Source organism: Canis lupus, chromosome 29 (genome assembly GCF_011100685.1).
Source record: "Canis lupus familiaris isolate Mischka breed German Shepherd chromosome 29, alternate assembly UU_Cfam_GSD_1.0, whole genome shotgun sequence".
Classification (NCBI taxonomy): Eukaryota; Metazoa; Chordata; class Mammalia; order Carnivora; family Canidae; genus Canis; species Canis lupus.
In genome coordinates this window covers 13640812-13662599 of record NC_049250.1, presented here as the reverse complement: position 1 = coordinate 13662599, position 21788 = coordinate 13640812, and the positions used below count along the sequence as shown (strand labels likewise).

The 21788-nt window shown below is 40.0% G+C and overlaps 1 protein-coding gene across 1 annotated transcript; it reads left to right on the top strand.

Moving 5' to 3' along the window:
• Window positions 1–134: 134 nt before the first annotated feature.
• On the top strand, window positions 135–21481 carry GGH (gamma-glutamyl hydrolase). Its single transcript, XM_038579383.1, has 9 exons — window positions 135–321; window positions 3468–3582; window positions 7610–7660; window positions 11078–11162; window positions 13458–13596; window positions 15802–15908; window positions 15990–16080; window positions 18905–19042; window positions 21014–21481. The coding sequence occupies exons 1-9, from the start codon at window positions 213–215 to the stop codon at window positions 21133–21135; spliced, it is 957 nt and encodes a 318-aa protein (XP_038435311.1). The 5' UTR covers window positions 135–212; the 3' UTR covers window positions 21136–21481.
• The last annotated feature ends 307 nt before the right edge of the window (window positions 21482–21788 follow it).

Below are 21788 nucleotides of genomic sequence, written 5' to 3'. Positions count from 1 at the left end.
CCGAGCGCGGCCCCGGAAACGCCCGCCCGGGCCCCGCGGCCGCCGCGCGCGCCGGAACTACATCTCCCACAAGGCCCCGCGGCGGAGCGACGCCCCCGCCCGCCGCCGCCGCCCCCGCGCGGCCCGCAGCCCGCCCCCCCGGCCGCCGCCGCAGCCCGGGCCGCGTAGGCCCCCAGCCGTGCCTTTGAAAGGCGGCGGGAGGCGGCGGCGCGATGGCGAGCCTCGGGCGCCTGCTCTGTGTGCTGGGCCTGCTCCTGTGGGCGGCGGCGGGCCCCGGCTCGTGCTCTCCTCGCGCCTCCTCGTCCAGCAAGCCCATCATCGGTAAGAAGGCCGGGCGGGAGCCGCGGGCCTGCGGGCGGGTGTCGGTCCCCGGCGCGCCCCGCCCTGGAAACACCGAGTCGGGGGTACGAGCCGTGCCCTCGTTCGTAGCACGAGGAAGAGCCGAGCCGAGGCGCCCTCCCGACCGTGCCGGAGCGCCGCGAGCGCCGGGCGGTTTCCTCGAATCCGCTTGGCTCTTCGAGCTGGGAGGGAGGAGGGAGCGCTGGGAAGAAGCCTTTGCACATGGCTGGGACTTGCTACGGACTCACCCAGCTCTGTTCATGTGTGGGTTGCAGTTGCAAGGAGCGAGGGCCTGCTTTAAGGTGCAATGCATTATACACGTAAACATGGATTGGCCAGAGAATCCAGATTTTACGGTATACGTTGGGTTCTTGTCATCTTCAGCACAGGAGGGCAGCAGTGGCTGCTCTAATCCCAATGTCAGTTCTCCCTGGTGTGGAAGTGAAGCATGCATTTTTTTCATTTCCAACGCATTCGTGTTTTATTTTATATTTTATAATTTTATTTATTTATTTTATTTTATTTATTATCTTATTTTTAGCGCATTCGTGTTTTAAAGAGTAAAATCAGTTTGCATCGCCAGAACAGACATTCGATGCGGGGAAGGGGAAGGCTGCCCAGCCTAGAATTAAAATTTGCCAAAAGCAGTTTATGTCAGACAATTAAGATTGGCCATACTTTAGAGGTAGTATGATGCTATTGAAAGTCTTTAACCTTCCTAGAAGAGGAACATCATATTCTGTAACGAAATAGAAAGTAAACGAATATATATATTTTTTCCTATATATTGGTAGTGCCCAATTTTCAAGTGCGTTCTGTATCAACATTTGGAACGGAATGCCTTATTTCATAGCTATTTAAAATGGTGGCTAGATTCCCCAAAGAGAATGAACTCAAAATAAAATTCTGTGTAGTGCTTTGAGTATTGTGAGTACCGAGAGGAGGGAAAGGGGGGGGGGGGAAAGGAGGGATTCTTTCCCTTTCCTAGAAGCAGTGGTAGTCCAGGGTCAAATACAGAAAAGGGGAATGTTTTTTCAGTCCCATCAGTTAAGACAAAATAGTTAACTAAGCACCTACTATGTGCAAGGCATTAAATTAAGAAGTGCAGAGGAGTCAAAGACAAGGAAACCATAAAAGTTGTGAGGTGGCCTTAAAGTATGGGTAGAATTTGGGCCACATTTTGAGGGACTTAACAGCCTGAGTTTTTGCCTTCTGGATGGGAAAAGTGAGTATGTGGGTGTAGGGGCAGGGAGGGGGAGAAGTTGGTGGAACTTACATTCTAATATACTTTTCTCCTTCCTGGTACTTATGTTCAGAGGTCCCAGACCTTTTTTGTAGCACCTCACCTTGCCTGCCTTGTACCACTCCATTCTCCATTTTCTGTGGCTCTCCCTAATTCTTTCCTTACCACATTTCATTTTCCTCCGCAAAGACAGTCTTATCCATAGCAAGAAAAACAGTCGTAACAAATTGTGGCATCTGGCAAGTGTTAACCAATGCTTAACAAATGACAACTTTTGTGACAAGCTGGAAATAGAGAAGTGATTGATTTAGACAGCTCTTCCTATTAGGTGGCCTCTAGAGGCAATGAAGGTGTTCCAAATGCTGAAGCAGTAAATGATAAGGGCACAGGTGTATTCTCCGGATAGACTTTTTTTTTTTTTTAAAGATTTTATTTATTTATTCATGAGAGACAGATGAGAGAGAGAGAGAGAGAGAGAGAAAGAGAAAGAGAGGCAGAGACACAGGCAGAGGGAGAAGCAGGCTGCATTCAGGGAGCCCGATGTGGGACTTGCTCCTGGGTCTCCAGAATCACGCCCTGGGCCTAAGGCAGACACTAAACTGCTGAGCCACCCAGGGATTCCCAGATAGACATGTTTTGATGTATATTAGATGAAGTACTGTGCTGGGGCTGAGATTTCAGTGATAAGAGGTAGGTGGGGCCGAGCGCATAGGGTCTTGTAGGGTTTATAAAAGTTTAGGAACCCATTGAAGTACTTACTTAAACAAAGAGGTACCTCCTGTTGATTTGTTGTCTCTGATCTCATTTCCAATTGTTTTCTCCCCTTGCTCACACAGAGCTCTAGTCATATGGACTCCTTGAGATGTGAAAGGCACATGCCTGACTCAGGGCTTTGCACTTGCTGTTCCCACACCCTGAAACCCTCTTCTTCCAGATGCTTGCACATAGTTTACTCCCTCATCCCTCTGAAGTCCTGGCTCAAATGTCATGTTCTACTTTCTCAGAGAGGACTTGCCTGCCTGTTGTATTTAAGGAGACTTTCTTCCCCCGATAGATGGGACCAACTCCTCCCCTTCTCCAACACACACCTTCTTACTCTACTTACTTTTTACTTTTTTCCCTTAGCATTTGCCACCAGCCATCAGACTTTCTGTTTTAACTTTTTATCTTGTTAATTATTTGTCCTCTCTTCTCTCCCTCCCACACACTGGGATTAAAGCCCACAAGGGAGGGATTTTTCTTTTGTTCACTCATGTGTCTCCAGCACCTAGTTCAGTGCCTGGCATATATTATGAGTCAGTAAAATACTGAATGAAGAAATGAGTGAATGAATGAATGGCAATATATTCAGATTTCTTTCCATGTGGAGAACTGGAATTGTGGAGGATTGTTTAAGAAAGGATGCAGAGAGACCTTTTAAGAAGCTATTGTAATAGTCTGCAGAGGAGGCAAGATGTTGATTGCTTAGATTAATGTAGTATTGCTAATGTTGGAGGGATGTGGACAGAAGATATTTCCACTCTTTTGCTTTATTATCAATGAAGCAGTGTGTCTTTGAGTGTGGGACGGGAGAGGCCTCCTTCTAGACTTAAAGATGTGACTGATCCAGCCTGTGTGAAGGAGGCTGGTGCTACTGTAAACCTGCACTGGAGCTTATTTGGTCTCCTTCGTGAGGCGAGAGAGAGGAGGCTACTTAAAACTCAGATTAGTCCCTGCTGCTCTTTTACCAAAGTCTATGGATGTATTTACAGAAGAAGCTTTGTATTTAATTCTGTGAATTAAACAAGCAAAGTACTGATATTTTTACTGTGATGTGTCTCAGTTTCTAAGTAAGAAAAAAGGGAAATTGTTTGAAACTAAATTTCTTTCTTTCTTTGTAATTTAGGAGTATTAATGCAAAAATGCCGTAATAAGGAACTGAAAAGCCTGGGAAAATACTATATTGCTGCATCCTATGTAAAATATCTGGAGTCTGCAGGTGCAAGAGTTGTACCAATAAGGTATGAGCTGATATTTTTTACACTGTATAAATAAAAACTCCTGTTTTATCTTAAATTATTTTTTATCTCAAAAATTAATGTTTTCTTTGCTATGATTGTATCATTTAAATGTGGTAACATTGCTCCTAATTTTTGTCATGCACCTAATGCTTAGAGTCATTAAATTGTTTCAAGTAAGAAGCTGTCTGTATTTACAATGCTATTAGAGGTCTGTCAAGCGTGTTAGGTAAAGAATGAAATGATAGTTTCCAATACCCCAGAAAAGGTGGTATTCATCAGACATTTGGAAAATAATGGAGTAAAAGAATTGACAACTAAACCAGCTTTATTCCATAATATTAGGAAACACTATGGAATTAGGGAACACTTATGGAATAAAACACAGTTTTAGAAGATAACTTTAAAAAAACCTTCACACTCTTCTTTAAAAGTTTATAAATAACTAGCACAGTGGTGTTGCTTCAATATAAATAACAAGAATTGCAATCTTAAAGGAGCTACTTTACTTTTTGTGATATAATGGCATAGTAAGATTAAATGACTTACTTATGTCATGTTTTAGAATCTTCCAGCTCTCCTTGTCTAATCCACTGTAAGTGATTTCACACACAAAACAAACTGCTTGCTTTGGGCAACCTGTTTATGTGATTAATTCCACATTAAAAAGCTATAACAAAGAAAGGTACTGTTCAAATAAAACACTAATAATCAAAATGCAAACATTACAACTGAGAGAATTGTACCACAAAATGGTTTTATGTTTAGCCTCATACGGATCGTCCTCTTGTTTAATCTTTTACGTTTATTTATTTATTTATTTATTTTATGATAGTCACAGAGAGAGAGAGAGAGAGGCAGAGACATAGGCAGAGGGAGAAGCAGGCTCCATGCACTGGGAGCCCGACGTGGGATTCGATCCCGGATCTCCAGGATCGCGCCCTGGACCAAAGGCAGGCGCCAAACCGCTGCGCCACCCAGGGATCCCGATCTTTTACGTTTAATTATCTCTACCCCATTCGCTTTTGACATTCGTCTTTCATTTTTTTTCATAGCAAATCTAATTTTTCAAATGAAACCTTATTTGGAACCCAGATAACACCAGAGTTTTAGAACTGAGGAGGTTTTAAGGCTTCAGAACAGTGTTTCAAAGTTTTGATCATGGGAGCTTTTTTCTGCAAGTGTTCTTTTAGGACATTCGTGCCGATAATCTGGATTCAAGGTAGGAGAGACACAGGCAGGTAGACCAGTTCAGAAACTGTTGAGGGAGGCTAAGTGTGAAGTGATGAGGCTTGACCTACTTGTAGGATCGATGGGTAAATATTCTCTAAAAATATCAGCAAGATTGAATGACTAATAGAATGAAAGGACATAGGGAGGAATAGTTGAGAATGAGGAGTTTTGAAACTGGACAAGTTTTGAAACTCGGAAGTTTTGAAACTGGGGAAGTTTTGAAACTGAGCAAGTTTTGAAACCTGATGACTTAGCAGCAGAATGCTGGCATTTATGGCAGTCACTGAAAACATGACTGTCAGGATGGAGGTTAATTTCCAGCTTGGGTTCCCAAAGTTCATCTTAAGGTATATTGCTCAGAATTAGAATCATATTATCCTACAAAAACTATGTAGTGCGTGGCAGCTAAATTCCCAGAGTAACCTATAAAGGATGACCTAATATAGAATGAGAATGAAGTGGCCATACAATAATGTTGAATTTATTTCTGAGTTTTGGATGCTGGGAGCCAACTTCTGTGATTTAGAAGGGAAAAGGAGGAGGATGGGAGACCTAGGCAAAATTCTGGAATACTTAAAGAAATTTGTCTTTGGTCTCCTGTCTTCTTGGGTCCCTGTTGCCCTGAGGTTATCATAAATCCTCACTGAGGGGCTAGTGGAACCCACGGAGCATCCTTCTGAGAGGTAGCCTGTGACAGCCCATGGGTTGCTTTTGGTTTAAAAATGTAAAACAGAAAAAAAATGTAAAACAGTTTTAAACATTTACAAATCAGAAGACTTCAGAAAAGTCTGATTTTCCAGCCTTCTTTTTTTTTTTTTTTAAGACAGTCTTCAGGGCTGACTTTAAAATGAAGTAAGCGCCCACCATTAGCAACAATGCCTGTTACTCCTTTTCTTGCTGCTGAAACTGTCATCTGCCTTCTTTAACAGGCTCAAGCTGTTTTCTTTTAGATAAAGAGAGAATAAACTTTTTCATGCCCTATTGAGAAGGTCTTTGGTTTCTAGAAAGTCTGACTGCAAATAACATTTGTATTCAAAGAATGTGACCTGGCCTGTCTTTCCTGCCCAGACTCTGAGGCACTGGAGTTCGGGACACTTCTTCCCCACCTCCCCTCAACAATTAAGCCCCTTAAGGGTGATTAGCAGGGTCCAAAGGTTCTGTCATGGACAATAGGGGAGCCATTTATTTAGAATTAATGAAATGATTGAAACCAGGCCACCCGGCTAGCTGGTAGAAGTCCCTGGAATGTAGCTGAGTGATCTAAATCCATTCTGGTGGTGATTGTATGTCCTGGTTTAAATATTCATGGGGAAGATTCTGGGTCCTGACAGTTTGGTTCCCTTTTTATTGACACAGTGTGGGGAGGTTGGGTTGGCCGAATACTGGGAATGTGGACTCAGATTTGAATCTCCGTGTCACTTCCCAAGTCAGGGCTATTTGTCCATTAATCCTCTGTCTAAAATATTGCTAAGCACCACTGCAATATCACCCACTGCTTTATAGCTCTCTCTTGGGAGGAGGATTATTATGAACTTTTTTTTTTAAAGAGCATTTGAGAGAGTGAGAGAGTGAGCACAGGGAGAGGGAGAATTTCCAATAGACTCCCTTGCTGAGCATGAAGCTTGACACACGGGCTCAATCTCACAACCCTGAGATCATGATCTGAGCTGAAATAACAGTCAGATGCTTAACCAACCGAGCCACCCAGGCACCCCTAAATAGCTTGGACTTGCAAAGCTCATTTGTACAGGAAAACCCAGCACGACGAAGCACAGCCCAAGTTCTGGGCATCATAAGTGTATTTAAAAATGGAAGAGGTGTTGTAATGCCCTCCGCCCCCCGCCCCCCCTCCAAAACGGTCCCTGGAGCAGGAATGGACTTTGGTTGACATTGATCATAAGCCTACTTCTTTTATGGCTGATTGAGAGGGTATCATACCTTGTTATTTTCTTATAGAACCAGAAGACTGCTTAATGTAGGAAAGTTCTCACAGGAATTTCATAACCAGGATACTCTCTTTTCTCGTTCTTGCATTTTCTTGAACTGTTGGAAGAGCAAACCCATTTTACTGTGACTTAACTAAATTTTCACGTATCAGTCCCATCACTTTTTTCTGGAGAAGGGTCTAAAATCATCAATAACTTAGTGATGTTAGGAGCCCTTAAGTGGTGTTTGATGAAAGGAGCTTCAGCATAATTACCTGGGCAACTTAGCTTCAGAATAATTATCTGGTGTACAGTGATGTGCATGCAGCCTGTCCCTAGATCTGAACTCATGACTTTTGAATACACAGTTGTGTATTCAAAATCTTTTGCAGTTGGTGGTGGGGATGGAATATAGCAGACTTGACATTTATATGTATTGTTTTTATCTGCCCAAACTGCTTATAGTTAAGGTAGGCACATTAATAAATCTGTTTACTTAGTCTTTATATAAAACTACTGAACATCCTTACATGTTTTTGATGGTTTTCACCTAGCAGAGAAATTACTGGTGCCCAAATCTCATGGTCTTTAATGTTTTACATATTAACACGAACTTCACAATATTAAATTATATGAGACCACATAAAAACATGTTTATTTGTCTGATTAGCAAAACAAGGATATAATTACAGTATGCGATTTTCATGTAGTTTGAAAAAATTCCTCTAGGAAGGGAGAGAAAAATTATCTGGTATTTAACAATTATTTTTTATTTGTCTTTTTAAAATTAATGTGGGGACTTCACCTACAGCCTTACATTTTTCCTTTGGTTTTGGAAATGGATCTTTTGTAACTGTTTTTATTGTTTTCAGGCCTGATCTTACAAATGAAGAGTATAAAAAGCTTTTCCAATCTATTAATGGGTAAGTTGGCAATTGGTTTGTTACAGGGTATGAGGTAGATGTAATCTGCTTTTGCAAAAAGGTACTTACTAATATACATGTTACTGTGTAACTATCATATAGTAGTGTAATGTTAGTTTTCCAAGTTCTTTTATAGGAATTGCTTTGTTGAGAAATTGGAAAAGTCCTGCAGAGAGAAGGCAGTTTAAGAAATAAATGTTGCATAGTGGATCCATTTAGTTTATTTAAACATATGACATAATCTTTGTTTTTTTAATGTGTAAATGCTTACTCTCTTAAATATTTTGAAGCCACTTTGAATGCCATGGCATACTGCTTATTTAGGAGATTTAGAAGTCCTAGTCTGAGGATAATAATCGATTATCTTTCAGAGGATAATTTGAATAGAATTTGGAAAAAAGCTTTCTGTTCTCTGGCTTCACCACAAAAGATATGATTGGTTAGCTTAACAATAAAACTTTTAATCACATGAAAAATGTTCAACATTACTCATAATTAAAGGTTAGATAATTATAACTATTAAAAACTATTTTTAACTATCAAGTTGGCAAAGAAGACAATTTGTTAATACTCTATGGTGAGGCTGTGAGGTAACAAGTATTCTCATACTCTATGAGTCTGTAAGTTATATAGTTTTTTGTAGGATAGGTTTGCAATATCTACTGAAATTGAAATGAAATTAAAAATGCACATACCTTTTGACCCAGGAAATCTGTCAGAAGGAATTTTATTTTATAAATATATTCTTCTTGTTATGTGAAAACTTAGACCCAACACTCATAGTAGAATTGTCTGAAATATCTCCAGTTTGGAAGCCACCCAGTAGTCAGTCAGTTGGGAATTGGGTAAAAAGAGATTAACTACATGCATATAAAAGAGTATTATGGACAGATTAAAAAAAGTGAGGGTATCAGATTCTGGTTTGGATCACTTGTTATATGGACAGTGTGATACTGTTATGTAAAAAATTAAGGCACATAATGGTTTGTATAGGATACTCTCGTTTGCTCTTTTTTTTTTTTAAGGTAGGGGTGAGGAGATTAAGCATAGCATAATCTATCAGGTGAACACACAGATTTTAAAGCTGGTAGTTTTTAAAGATATTTATTTATTTATTTATTTATTTATTCTATCTATCTATCTATCTATCTATCTATTTATGAGAGAGAGAGAGAGAGAGAGAGAACACACACCAGTCTGGGAAGGAGAGGGGGAGTAAGAGGGAGAAACAGACTCTTCCTCACCAAGCAAGGAGCCCAAATGGGACTAGATCCTACAACCTTGAGCCAAAATCAGAGTCCAGTGCTCAACTGACTGAGCCGCCCAGGCGCCCCTAAAGGTGGTTGTTTTTGATTGGGAGTTGAGTAGAAGAAGTCTATTTTATGATAAAGCTTTTATAAAAAGAGCTTCTTTCCCTGCTACCCTGACTTTTAAAAGCTATGTTTATTACTTTTTTTTTTTTTGAAGCTATGAGTAAAACATATACAGTACCCATTATGTGCGGTGTACTTTGGCATAGAAGAGATAAGTAAGCCCAGGTCAGAATATATGATAGAACTTCAAAAATATACAAGAAATATATACCAGAAAATGAGCTGTACTCTCCTGAAACTTCAGAATCACCTTTATTGAGCCCGTGTTACACAGTGAACCCCATACTGCTCTGTGAAGGAACACAGATGCAAAGGCAGAGACTTGCTTTTAAAGGGGTTTCCCAATCTGAAAGAGACAGACCTAAAATTTTACTTTATGAAAGGACTTTGGCATTAAACACACCAGGTTTGAGCAGAGGCAGCTTTTTAGAAATGGAGTAAATGAAAAGGGACACCTGCTAATGAGCCTTCTTTAAGCCACTTTTAATTGTAGGGTTTTCTGCATAGTTTCATGGTAGATGTTCTACCTTATAGTTTGTAAGTTTTCTACTAGACTATGAAAAATTCCTCATCCTTTTCTCTCCAAGCTAATACTAAGAGGTAGAATGTATTTGTTGAATGAGCAATAGTCTCTAAGTGAAACTTTGGGGTGCCTGGGTGGCTTAGTAGGTTAAGCATCCAACTCGGGTTTAGCTCTGGTTGTGATCTCAGGGTCATGAGATCGAGCCATATGTCAGGCTCTGCACCAAGCGTGGAGCCTGCTTGGGATTCTCTTTCTCTCTCTCCCTCTGCCCTCTCCCCACCCCCCGTCACATGTGTTCTCTCTCTCTTTCTTAAAAAATGTGAACTGTCATATATCTCAAATTCATATTTAAGTATTTTAGAATTTTAACACATTTAATCCAGTTTTGTAATCTTTTTTGAATAACTCTAGTTATTTGAAGACTTGTTATATATTTTAAATTTTATTTTTTTAAATTTTTTTTAAAGATTTTATTTATTTATTCATGATAGACACAGAGAGAGAGAGAGAGAGAGAGAGAGAAGCAGAGACACAGGCAGAGAGAGAAGCAGGCTCCATGCTTTGAGCCCGACGCGGGACTCGATCCTGGGACTCCAGGATCGTTCCCTGGGCCAAAGGACAGGCGCTCAACCGCTGAGCCACCCAGGGATCTCCTGTATTTTAAAATTTAATATAAAAAGTTGATATAGGGATGCCTAGGTGTCTCAGCGGTTGAGCGCCGGCCTTTGGTTCAGGGTGTGATCCCAGAGTCCCAGGATCGAGTCCCACATGGGGCTTCCTGCATGGAGCTTGCATCTCCTCTGCCTATGTTTCTGCCCCTCTCTCTCTGTGTCTCTCGTGAATAAATAAATAAAATCTTAAAAAAAGATATAAAAAATAGTAAATATTTTTCTGTATCTCTCCTTTATGGGTAGAATAAAATAAAATCAAACATGACTTCCCCTCTTTTTTCCCAGAATTTTTCTGGATTTTTAATTTTGTCGTTTCAAAATTTTTTAATAGTGTGCGTATTTTAGAAGAAATTTCAGGGTGATAACAAAAATTAAATTCTCATGAATATTTAATTCTAGCCTACATATATTCTTATGACCATTTTGTTCTTTATGATTAAAAATAATTCTCTACGAGCCAAGACTGACTCATGATTGTGGGCCTGTAATTGATTTTGGCATCATTGATTCCATAATTTAAACCTAGCTGTACCTAGAATTTTATCTCGACTTTATTTCTAGCTTTGTACACTCTCCTCCTCTTCCCCACTTACTTATTCTTCATTTATCCACCCTCCGTCTCAAAAATAAACTTGTTTATTGAAGAAGTTTTGGAAGAATATGCACAAAAGTATTAACTATGGTATTTTACAAATGTGTAGGAATGTAAATACTTTATATATTTTTGTCATAATTTTCTTTCTTTAGTGATACTGCTGCTGATAAGGAAAACGTTGTTTTAAAATAAAATAGAGTGTTTATTTTCTGTGGGGCATAGGTTTGAAATGCACCCTATTTGATGTTGTTTCAGGATCCTTTTCCCTGGAGGAAGTGTTGACCTCAAGAAGTCAGGTTATGCTCTCGCGGCCAAAACATTTTACAACTTTGCCAAACAGGTAAATATCAGTTGCATATTATTCCGGGTGGGTTTTGTTAATTTTGCATGAGGACAGTTCTTTCTTTCTTTCTTTTTTTTAAAAAAAAAATTTTTATTGGAGTTCAGTTCGCCAACATTTAGCATAACACCCAGTGTTCATCCCACCAAGTGCCCCACTTAGTGCCCATCACCCAGTCACTCCAACCCCTCGCTTACTTCCCTTTCCACTACCACTTGTTCATTTCCCAGAGTTAGGTGTCTCTCATGTTTAGGACAGTTCTTTTCGTAAGCAATGTGGTAATACTTCCCTCACAATGACCCCAGCTTCATCCGCCTTTAACTTTTGAGCTTCCTGCTGTTTAGCAGCCCTTGGTGGCACTCACCTGTTTCCTGTGTTTTCCATTTAATTCTGGGCTTCCGAGGGAACCAGGGCCTGGCAGACTGGCCGTCTGCACTAGTGCTCATTGATATGAAACAGGTGCTCATGCTAAGCTGTTTTTTTTGTGTGTGTACCAGGCATTGTTCATATGTTACTAGTTCTCATCTCCTCTTGAAACCGCTCTTCGTCCTGACTTCTTCTATCCTATTTGACTTGTCCTCACAGTTACTCTCGACTCCACATTCAGATAGCCGGCAGAGCCTCTTGAATCCTTTTGCAATGTCTCACATTGAGCCTGCCTCTGCACTTTACCTCAGATCCTTACTGTTTCTCTCCTGAACTATAATCTTGATTGCCCTCGTATCTGCCCCTGCCCTTAAATATTTCCCTGAAGAACTGCTTTTAGCCTATGAGATACTTGTTTAGAAACTTTTAATTCTAGGCTAAATAATCTGTAGCCTTTCATAGTCTTGGGATCAAGACATAGAGTGTGTGTCCCCGGCCCACTTTCCTAGCTTTTCCTTATGCACATAATTGAAGCTGGTTTGGTATTTCTAGCATGTATTCTCTGTCCTCCTACTTTTAAACTGGTTTAGTCTGTTTCTTTCCATTCCATCCCTAATTCACAACTTGTCCATCTTTCCAGGAAAAGGTCCTCCTTCCCTTCTGCCCAGATTTCTTTCCCAACTCCACCAGGAATGGCATCCTGCTTCCCTCTTAACAGAGCATTTTGTTGTAGAATAATTCAAACATTTATTTAGCTCCTGCTCAATTATATGACAGGGTCCATGATCTTCAGGAGCCTCTATTTCAGAAGACAGAATATCTTGACGCTAGTTATTCATGTCTCAGCAGATTTCATGGTCCTAACACCCTTTGAGGTGTTCCTCATTTCATATTATACGGTACCATGTACTTAGTACATGCTTAATGGATATTATTTTTTGAAAAAGTGAGCAAAGTGGAAATTTTATAATGTGAATGATTTGAAATGCATTGGAAATATATATTTGAATATTATAAAATAGTCATTTTGCCTTTTGCATAGAAGAACTCGTGTAACTAGCTTGCTCAATTAAAAAAAGACAAAAAGGGGATCCCTGGGTGGCGCAGCGGTTTGGCGCCTGCCTTTGGCCCAGGGCGCGATCCTGGAGACCCGGGATCGAATCCCACATCAGGCTCCCGGTGCATGGAGCCTGCTTCTCCCTCTGCCTATGTCTCTGCCTCTCTCTCTTTCTCTCTCTGTGACTATCATAAATAAATAAAAATTAAAAAAAAAAAAAAAAAAGACAAAAAGGAGCCACCGAACCCCTAAGACCCAAAAGTCTCCTTTTTGAAATGTAATTACCTACTTGAAGATACCAAAAAACAAAACAAAACAAAAAAAGCTCAGCAGCCTCAAACTTATTTAGCCACAGCCGTTTCTTTCCTGACTGTTCCTTTCTTTCCAGATCATGGATTTCCTCTGATTTAAATTTGATTAGCTGAAGGTGGTATGATCCAGCTATTACTAGAAATCCAGCTAATAATCCAGCTTTCCTATAAATCCTGAGATAATGAAGGAAGAACTTCAGAGTGTGTTCAAACCGGGCCATCATCCAGAGCAACAAGATTTGTAGAAGATGTATAAATAGACATCTCTCTAGCATTATCTTTAATATTTGCAGTTCCTAATTGTCACTTGTATTGCTTGGTAGTTGCCTGGCAGTTTCTTTCCCAGCACAGCTGAGATTTGGAGAATTTGATTGACTAAAACTGAATTATTATACAGGAGCTTGATCTGAGGAAAGGTTAAGTGCTAGCCTACTTAATGGATCCTGGAAAATTCTTTAGAAACCCATGCATGATTCAGGTGCCTGCCTTGAAATGACAAATCAAATGTATAATTTTTGTTTTAAAAAGTTTGAATAACCTTTTCTCTTTTACTCTGCAAAGAGTTTTGATGATGGAGACTATTTTCCTGTGTGGGGCACTTGCCTTGGATTCGAAGAGCTTTCATACCTGATTAGTGGACAGTGCTTATTAACTCTTACACATACTGATGGAATTACAATGCCACTGAACTTCACTAAAGGTGAGAATTCTCTTTTCAACCATTTTTTTAAAAAAAGATTTTATTTATTCATGAGAGACACAGAGAAAGAGGCAGAGACATAGGCAGAGGGAGAAGCAGGCTCCTTTTCGGGAGCCTGATGCTGACTCAATCCCAGGATCCCGGGATCACAACCTGAGCCAAAGGCAGCCACTCAACCACTGAGCCACCCAGGTACCCCTCTTTTCGACCATTTTAAAAATATTACTTGGGCTGGATTAGTAAGGAGCAAATATTCAAGTCAGAAATACTCCTAATGTTTACTAATTTTTAAATTATTTGCACAAGCTGCCGATATGAATGATCACTTTTGTTCTGAGCTGTGACGACGGCTTAGGAGTTTTGAGTTTTGACCATTCATTGCCTATAGGGATATCAGGACCATGCATGATTAAGACCTCTAATATTGGACCAGAGCTTTAGTCCTAGCTTTGTCCCTTTTGCGTTGGAGAAAAGTTTAACCTCTCTTGACTTTAATTTCCTGGTTTTAAAGGCTTTTCCTTTTAGAATTGTTTGTGAAGATTAAATAAGATACTCCTTTTCAGCTAATGTGCTAAGTGCTTTAAATACAATTCATAAATGTTAGCCATGATTACAGTACAGCATTTTTCTCTTGACTGTGCACTCTGTTCTAACCCTAGCTATGGTGTGCTGCAATTCGATTCTGGTGTAATCACCTGGAGTTAACGCAGGCTCCATAGTTATAGATTATCTCACCAGTTAGACTGCCCTTAATTCAGATACCATCCACAGGTCACATCCCCAGGCCACCCACACTTCTGACCGACTGGCCACAATTTTAAGGATTCCCATGACCCTTCCTGAGATTTTGTAATTCACCAGAATGACTCACAGAACTCAGAAAAGTGCTGTGTTTGCACTAACAATTTTATTGTGAAGGATACACATAGGATGAGGTCCCACAGGGAATGCAGAGCTTCCACGTCCTCTCCCTGTTGAGTCAGAGCACACCACTCTGCTGGCACGTCAATATGTTCACCAACTGGAAAACTCCCATGAGCTTTATTGTCTAGAATTTGTTACTGGGGTTTCATTGCAAAGGCAAGCTAGATTTAATCATCTGCTGGGTGACTCAACTCAATCTTTATTCCCCTTTCCATCCCTGGAAATCAGGCTGGCTCAAAGTCCTAACCTATTCTAATCCTGTGGTTGATTTCTCTGAGGATCAGCGATCTAGGGGCCCACCGAAGTCACCTCATTAGCATGACGAAGACACTCCTGTTGCTTAGGAAATTCTGAGAGTTTTAGAAGCTCCCTGTCAGGAACTCAGGGCAAAGACCAGGAAAATTCTGTTATATCCCTCTGTGTAACTAGGTAATGATTCTTGTAGGTTACCTATCTCTGAATCCTCAGAGTTGAGTGCTGTCAGCTATTTCTATTCTCATGAGGATTTTGGATGGAAAGCAGTAGTTGTTATACATAGAACCTACAGAATGCTTTATATACTTTTCAAAGTTCTTTCTCACATTATCTTTCTTAATTATTGCAAGACCTCTGTGCGAAGTACATGTATTAGGTCAGACTATTTTGGATATATGTGGTGAAATACCAGTGGGTATAAAAAAAGAAATAAAATTCACCCAAGTACCTTACGTCAGATTTTTATCTGAGGTGTAGGATTCTCATGGAAGCCATCAGCATGCTGCATGAGAGGCTTCATTTAGGGAAAGCTGGTGTTGAGGTAAATTGCTCTTTTTGATCTATATACTGAGTAGGAATCTCTTGGCCTGTTTAATGTTCTTTCCTACATTGTTGGTATTTTAAAACTTTTTAAATTCCAGATACCTTCGAAAATATGTTGAACATTCTGGATCATTTCCTGAGAAAACAAAAGTATATAGTATATTCGTGCGGTAAATTGTACCTGTTTTCAAGAAAACACAAGTTAAAATTTTCTGTTTCTTCTATGGCTAGCCTGATAATTAATCTGCCAGAAGGATTTTAGTTATTCATGTTAAAATTCTAGAAGTACTTAATATGGAACTTATTTGAATTTATATGTTAGACTCATGAATATATGAATACATGTGTGGAAATGATATGTTTTGCTTTCATTTGGTTATCTTATGTCTTAATTATGGCCCTTTTTGGCCATACATCAGTGAGTTCAGTGGATTTTATTTTTTCGGTGTTTAAATTATTTATCTTGTGCTTAAATTATTTCAGATGCATCGCAGAGCAGAATGTTCCAGAATTTTCCTCCTGACTTGTTGAAGTCATTATCAGTGGAACCTCTGACTGCAAACTTCCACAAGTGGAGCCTCTCTGTGACGGTATTACATTAATTAACAATGAAATTAATGCAGGTAGATTAACTACAGAAGTAATTATTTTGTTTTATTTTTATACTCTAGAATTTTACAAAGAATGAAAACTTAAAGGAGTTTTTCAGTGTATTAACTACAAATACAGATGGCAAGACTGAGTTTATTTCAACAATGGAAGGTATCTATCATGGCACATGGACACTTTATTTCACTTATATTTATATTAATTTTGATTTGATGCTTACGAATAAAATCATGTTACTCTGGGGTGTGGGGATAGAAGCTAAGGCATTTTGGGGGATAGGAGGTGTGTTTTTGTCTATGTTCCAAATCAGTTGTGATTTACCTGGGTCATCTGATAGATGGAGTGATGGAGAAGGAAAGTAAAGAGTAAGGGGGGATTAGATAAAGAAATAAATGAAGAAAATGATTTCTGTTTCTAGCAGTGTTGTAGAATGAGTACTGTGATGGATTCTCCTCCCAAAAACAACAAAAAATATGACTCATGTTCAGAAAAACATCTTCCTAAACACAAGGTTTACCCCACTATCCAAAAGTAGAGCCTTTCTATGAAACTCCTAAGCCACAATGGCACAAAACAGAGTATCTCTCCACTTTCCAAGAGTTCAAGTTAAGCCACTTTGGTTTTATGAAACACCTGCACGAGTACCTGTTTCCTCTAACAGAGAAATCTGAAGAGGATTTTCACTTTTGTGAAATAAAGCTGTGACTATACTAGTGTAAGTCTTTCATAACAGGGAAGTGGCATAATGTGGAGTTTTGGAAAGCAGAGGGATACCTGTACATTGATGAAGTGACAGGATACTCAGACCAAAACCTCTGGTAGTTAAGTGGAGTAGTTTTTTCTTTAATAAAGTGTAGTTGACAAACAATGTTAATAGGAGTTTTTGGTGTACAACATAGTGATCCAACAATTCCATTATTATGCAGTGCTCACCACAATAAGTGTACTTTTCTATCACCGTAGAGTTATTACAGTATTATTGACGTATTCCCTGTGCTGTACTTTTCACCCCTGTAACTTATTTATTTTATAGCTGGGAGTTGTAACTTTTAATACCCTTCCCTTATTTTGCCCATCTCCTCATGCCCTTTCCCTCTGGCAACCACCAGTTTGTTTTTGTATTTGTGAGTCTGTTTCTATTTTTTGTTTGTCTTGTTTTTTAGGTTCTACATATAAGCAAGGTCATATAGTATTTGTCTTTCTGTCACTTGTTATACTTAGTGTAATACCCTATTGCTCCACCCATGATGTCCCAAATGGCAGGATTTCATTCTTTTTTATGACAGAGTAATATTCCATTTTATGTATATGCCACATCTTCTTTATATACATTCATCTATTGCTGGACACTTAGGTTGCTTCCATATCTTGGCTCTTGCAAATGATGCAGTAAGCATAGGGGTGCATACATCTTTTTAAATTAGTGTTTCTGTTTTCTTCGTGTAAATACTCAGCAGTGGAATTACTAGGTTATATGGTATTATATTACTAAGTGGAGTATTTAAACCAGCATTATTATTATTGAATCAGGAGGACGTAAGATGAACCCCCCCGCAGTCAAAGTATCCCATGTAGCAGTACCCCCAACAAATCCTGCCTGCGTAACTGTGAGAATTGCCATCTTGTACTTTGACCCTTAAGGGAGACGGGGTGGTAGTAAATAAGCCTTGAGCATTCATAATGACAGGCTGGTCACATGTGGCCTGCATTAAACTGGGAAGTTCAATAAATCTCAAGTCGAAATTTTTGTTTAGAGTTGTCTCAGTCTGGTAGTGTCCCAACATGCATGGAAAAAGTGAATATTAATAATTCTCTCTGGAGAAAACTTCATTTATCCCAGACTTTAAGGGAGTTCCACATTATGAGGCTTTAAGGAAAAATGAGCAGTTCCTAGCCAAAAAATCAAGTACCATGAATGAGAGCTTACAGAAACAATAGACATCTTTGAGTCAGGGAGGCCGGTCAGTGCTACCCGAGAGGCCAGGGTGCTGGAGGGGGAGTAAACTGGAAGAAGGTGGGCATGGTTCATGTTACCCGAAGATTGGCCTTATTACTGGCTTGCTCTTGGGGGAGGCCAAAGGTCGGAGGGTTTACAAACAATATCTGGGGAATTCTGGGGAAGGTTGGTCAGCCCAGCCGGAAGTGAGCTGATCATCTTCTCTTTAAGTCTGTTTCCCGCCTCTGTGTTTTGGTCCAGCAGTAGCACTGCCATTTGCCACATCGGCCTAAGTGAGAAACTTGGATGTTGTCTTTGACTTACTGCCCTCCTTTTCTGCATCTAAAAAATTTGTGCCACTTTTCTGCTCCCCAGATGCATGAAAATGTTACCTCCCATCCGATCCAGCTTAGCCTTGTCCTATAGTAACTACTTTCCTAACCTGCCAATTCCTCAGTAGCCTCCTAACTGTCCACAGAGCCACCTCCCAGGCAGCCTCTGAAACACCAGTCATGACTTTAGGAACCATCCCACAAAGGGACATAGTTTAGGCTGAGGCAAGTTGGCTGGCATAAAAGGACCCCAAAAATGCATGGCATAGTTTGGTCTCCTATGAATACATCATTAACGGAGGGAAACAGACCCTTGGTGGAAGAAACTTGGGTCACTAATCACATGGGACAAGTTTTATCTCTGGGAGAATAAGCACAATTTTACTTTGACATTGTGAGTTATAAAATAATGTTTTACATAGGCTATAAAACATAACTTTATTGTAAATTACATTTTAGATCATTCTTTTTTTTTTTTTTTTTCATTTATTTTATTTGAGAGAGGGAGAGAGCACATGCAATGTGCTGAAGGAGCTAAAGCAGAAGGACAAGCAGACTCTGCACTGAGCAGGGATATGGGGCTTGGTCCCACAACTCTGAGATCATGACCACCAGAGCCGAAATCAAGAGTCAGACGCTTAACCAACTGAGCCAACCAGGTTCCCCTTAGACCATTCTTAATACTTACTCATTTGTGTTCTTCATGCAGGGTACAAGTATCCAGTATATGGTGTCCAGTGGCATCCAGAGAAAGCACCTTATGAGTGGGGTCAATTAAAAGGCATTTCCCATGCACCTAATGCTGTGAAGGCTGCATTCTACTTAGCTGAGTTCTTTGTTGCTGAAGGTAATATGTGGGTATATAATTTTATTAGTCTAGTATATGTAGTTTTGGAGGAAATTGTCCTGATCTGAACTTTGTATACTCTTTTGCTCTATAGATGTTCTGTAGGTTTAACTTTAACAAAAAAATAAATTATGTGAAAGCCCTGAAATTCAGATATTAAGCATTCAAATAAAACCAGGACAGTTATTTCAGTTAACGGTATTGTATGCTCTGAAGTGCGCTAAATTCTTAAACAATAGCATAGATTGCTGAGTTCTTTTCTTTCTTTCTTTCTTTCTTTCTTTCTTTCTTTCTTTCTTTCTTTCTTTCTTCTTTCTTTCTTTCTTTCTCTCTCTTTCTCTCTCTCTCTCTCTTTCTCTCTCTCTTTCTCTCTCTCTCTCTCTTTCTCTTTCTTCTCTTTGTTTCATTCTTTCTTCCTAGATTTCATTTATTTATTAGAGATTTATTAGAGAGAGAGACAGAGAGAAAGCATGAGTGGGGTGGGGAAGGGAGAAGCAGGCTCCCCGCTAAGCAGGGAGCTCAGTGTGGGCTCAATCCCAGGACCTTGAGATCATGACCTGAGCCAAAGACGCTCAACTGACTGAACCACCCAGGTACCCCTTTTGTTTGTTTGTTTGTTTGTTTTTAACTTATTTATTCGTGAGAGAGTGAGTGCATGCAGGTGAGGGGAGAAGCCAAGAGAGAGGGAGTCCTCAGGCAAGCTCTCCACTGAACATGGAATCCCAATGTGGGGCTCTATTCCAGGACCCCAAGACCATGATATGAGCTGATCAAGAGTTGGCCACTCAACCGACTAAGCCACCTAGGTGTCCCTAGATGCTTAAGTTTTAGTTGAGTGATACAAACACAATTGCAAGGGACAGGGCATCATCACTCTGGTGAGGCATGAACTTCGGCCGGCTGGGTTTGCCCCCTCTCCCCAAGCTTGCCTTAAGCTTTTGTCAACCCTCCTTGCTCACACATTAGTAAAGTGCTTCCTCATGAGTTTACTCTGGTTAAGAATTACATTCAGTTGAATGGGTAGTTTCATGACCAAAACCCCAAACTGAAAACAAAATCTTCCCATGTGCAGTATTAATCCCAAGTAACATTTTTGTGTCACGTGTATGGGGATAAATGAGAACAGCAAATAGGTGGAGTTGGTTGCAGTACTATCACATGGCAGGGCTATTCTCTTTATCTCTATTTCCCAACATTCTTCTTCTAAAACTGCCACAAAGCCTGTATTTATTTCCACTTGAGGATAAAGTCTGAGCCTTCACTGCTTCACACTCTGACGTCAGCTGACTTGTGCCTCCTCGTCTGTTACATTTCTGTCTTATCTCCCACTTCTCTGTCTGCCTCAGCTTTGCCAGTTTCTCCATTCCCTTGACTCTGGGAGCATCTCCATGAACACAGACGATGAGAACAACACAGTGTATTATTCTGTGTGGCTACTAGGCAAGGTTCTTTTTTTTTTTTTTTTTTTTTTTTTTTTTTTTATTCAAGAGGGAGACACAGGCAGAGACAGAGGGAGGAGCAGGCTCCTTGCAGAAAGCCTGATGTGGGACTTGATCCCAGGACTCCAGGATCACACCTTGGGCCAAAGGCAACTGCTCAGCCACCCAAGCGTCCCTAGGCTAGGGTTCTTGAGTGCTAGGTCTTTGCCCCATTTCTATTTCCATCTCCGGGTTCTGCATCAAATCTTGTACATAGTAGGCCCTTTGCGAGTGTTTAGATCAGTGGGAGAGTGAGCCCCACACTGGATCTGGTGCAGGGCCGATGCAGATGCTCTTTCAGCAGAGGCAATAAATAAGTTAGGTGCTACTTTATCTGGGAGAAATCTTAGAAGACATTTCTCTTTTTCTGATGGTATTTTTTTTGGTGGTATTTTCCTGCTTGATACTGCTGATTATAGGAAGAAATGTTAGAAGGTAGCCTTTTGAAAATTTTATCCGATCTTTTTAAAATTTAGCTGTCTTTTTCTTGCAGCTCGGAAAAACAGTCATCATTTCGAATCTGCCGTTGAAGAGAATGAAGCACTGATTTATCAGTTCCGTCCAGTTTATACGGGAAATATTTCTTCATTTCAGCAAAGTTATATATTTGATTGACAGCCTGCAATGTGTTAACAGAGAAATTTTGAATCATTCCGTGATTAAACTGTTGCAATAACTTGCTACTCATGGCAATAATGGAAAGCCACACAGAAAAGATCCCTTTTCTATGATATTACTAGCTCTGATTCTTCATTCAGTGTATTTGACAATTTATATCGCCTTTGATAATCAGTGAGATAAATAATCCCAGTGTATTTCATGGAAAAGCTTTTATCTGAAGATTAGAACAAAACAAAAGGATTGAAAATAACAAATATTTTTTTTCTTATTGATTGTGGAAATAAACACCTTCCCCCTACCCATCAACCCCATCCTTACCAAAGACCCTTTTTATATCCTACCTCTAGTTCACTGTGAGTCTTTCTTTGAGTCTTAGGAGTATTGGGGTTGTGTGTGTGTGTGTGTGTGTGTGTGTGTGTGTGTGAGAGAGAGAGAGAATATGTGAGTATGTGTATGTGAGTAAGAGTGTGAGAAAATTTGTATATGTGAAGGTGTGTATATGTACATGAGTGTGAGGGTGTGTATGTATGAGTACGTGTACATGAGGGTGTAAGTGTGAGAATTTGAATATGTGTGAGGTGTATGTGAGAGCATGTAAGTGTGAGGATGTGTACATGAGAGAAGGTGTGTATGTGTGAGAGCATACA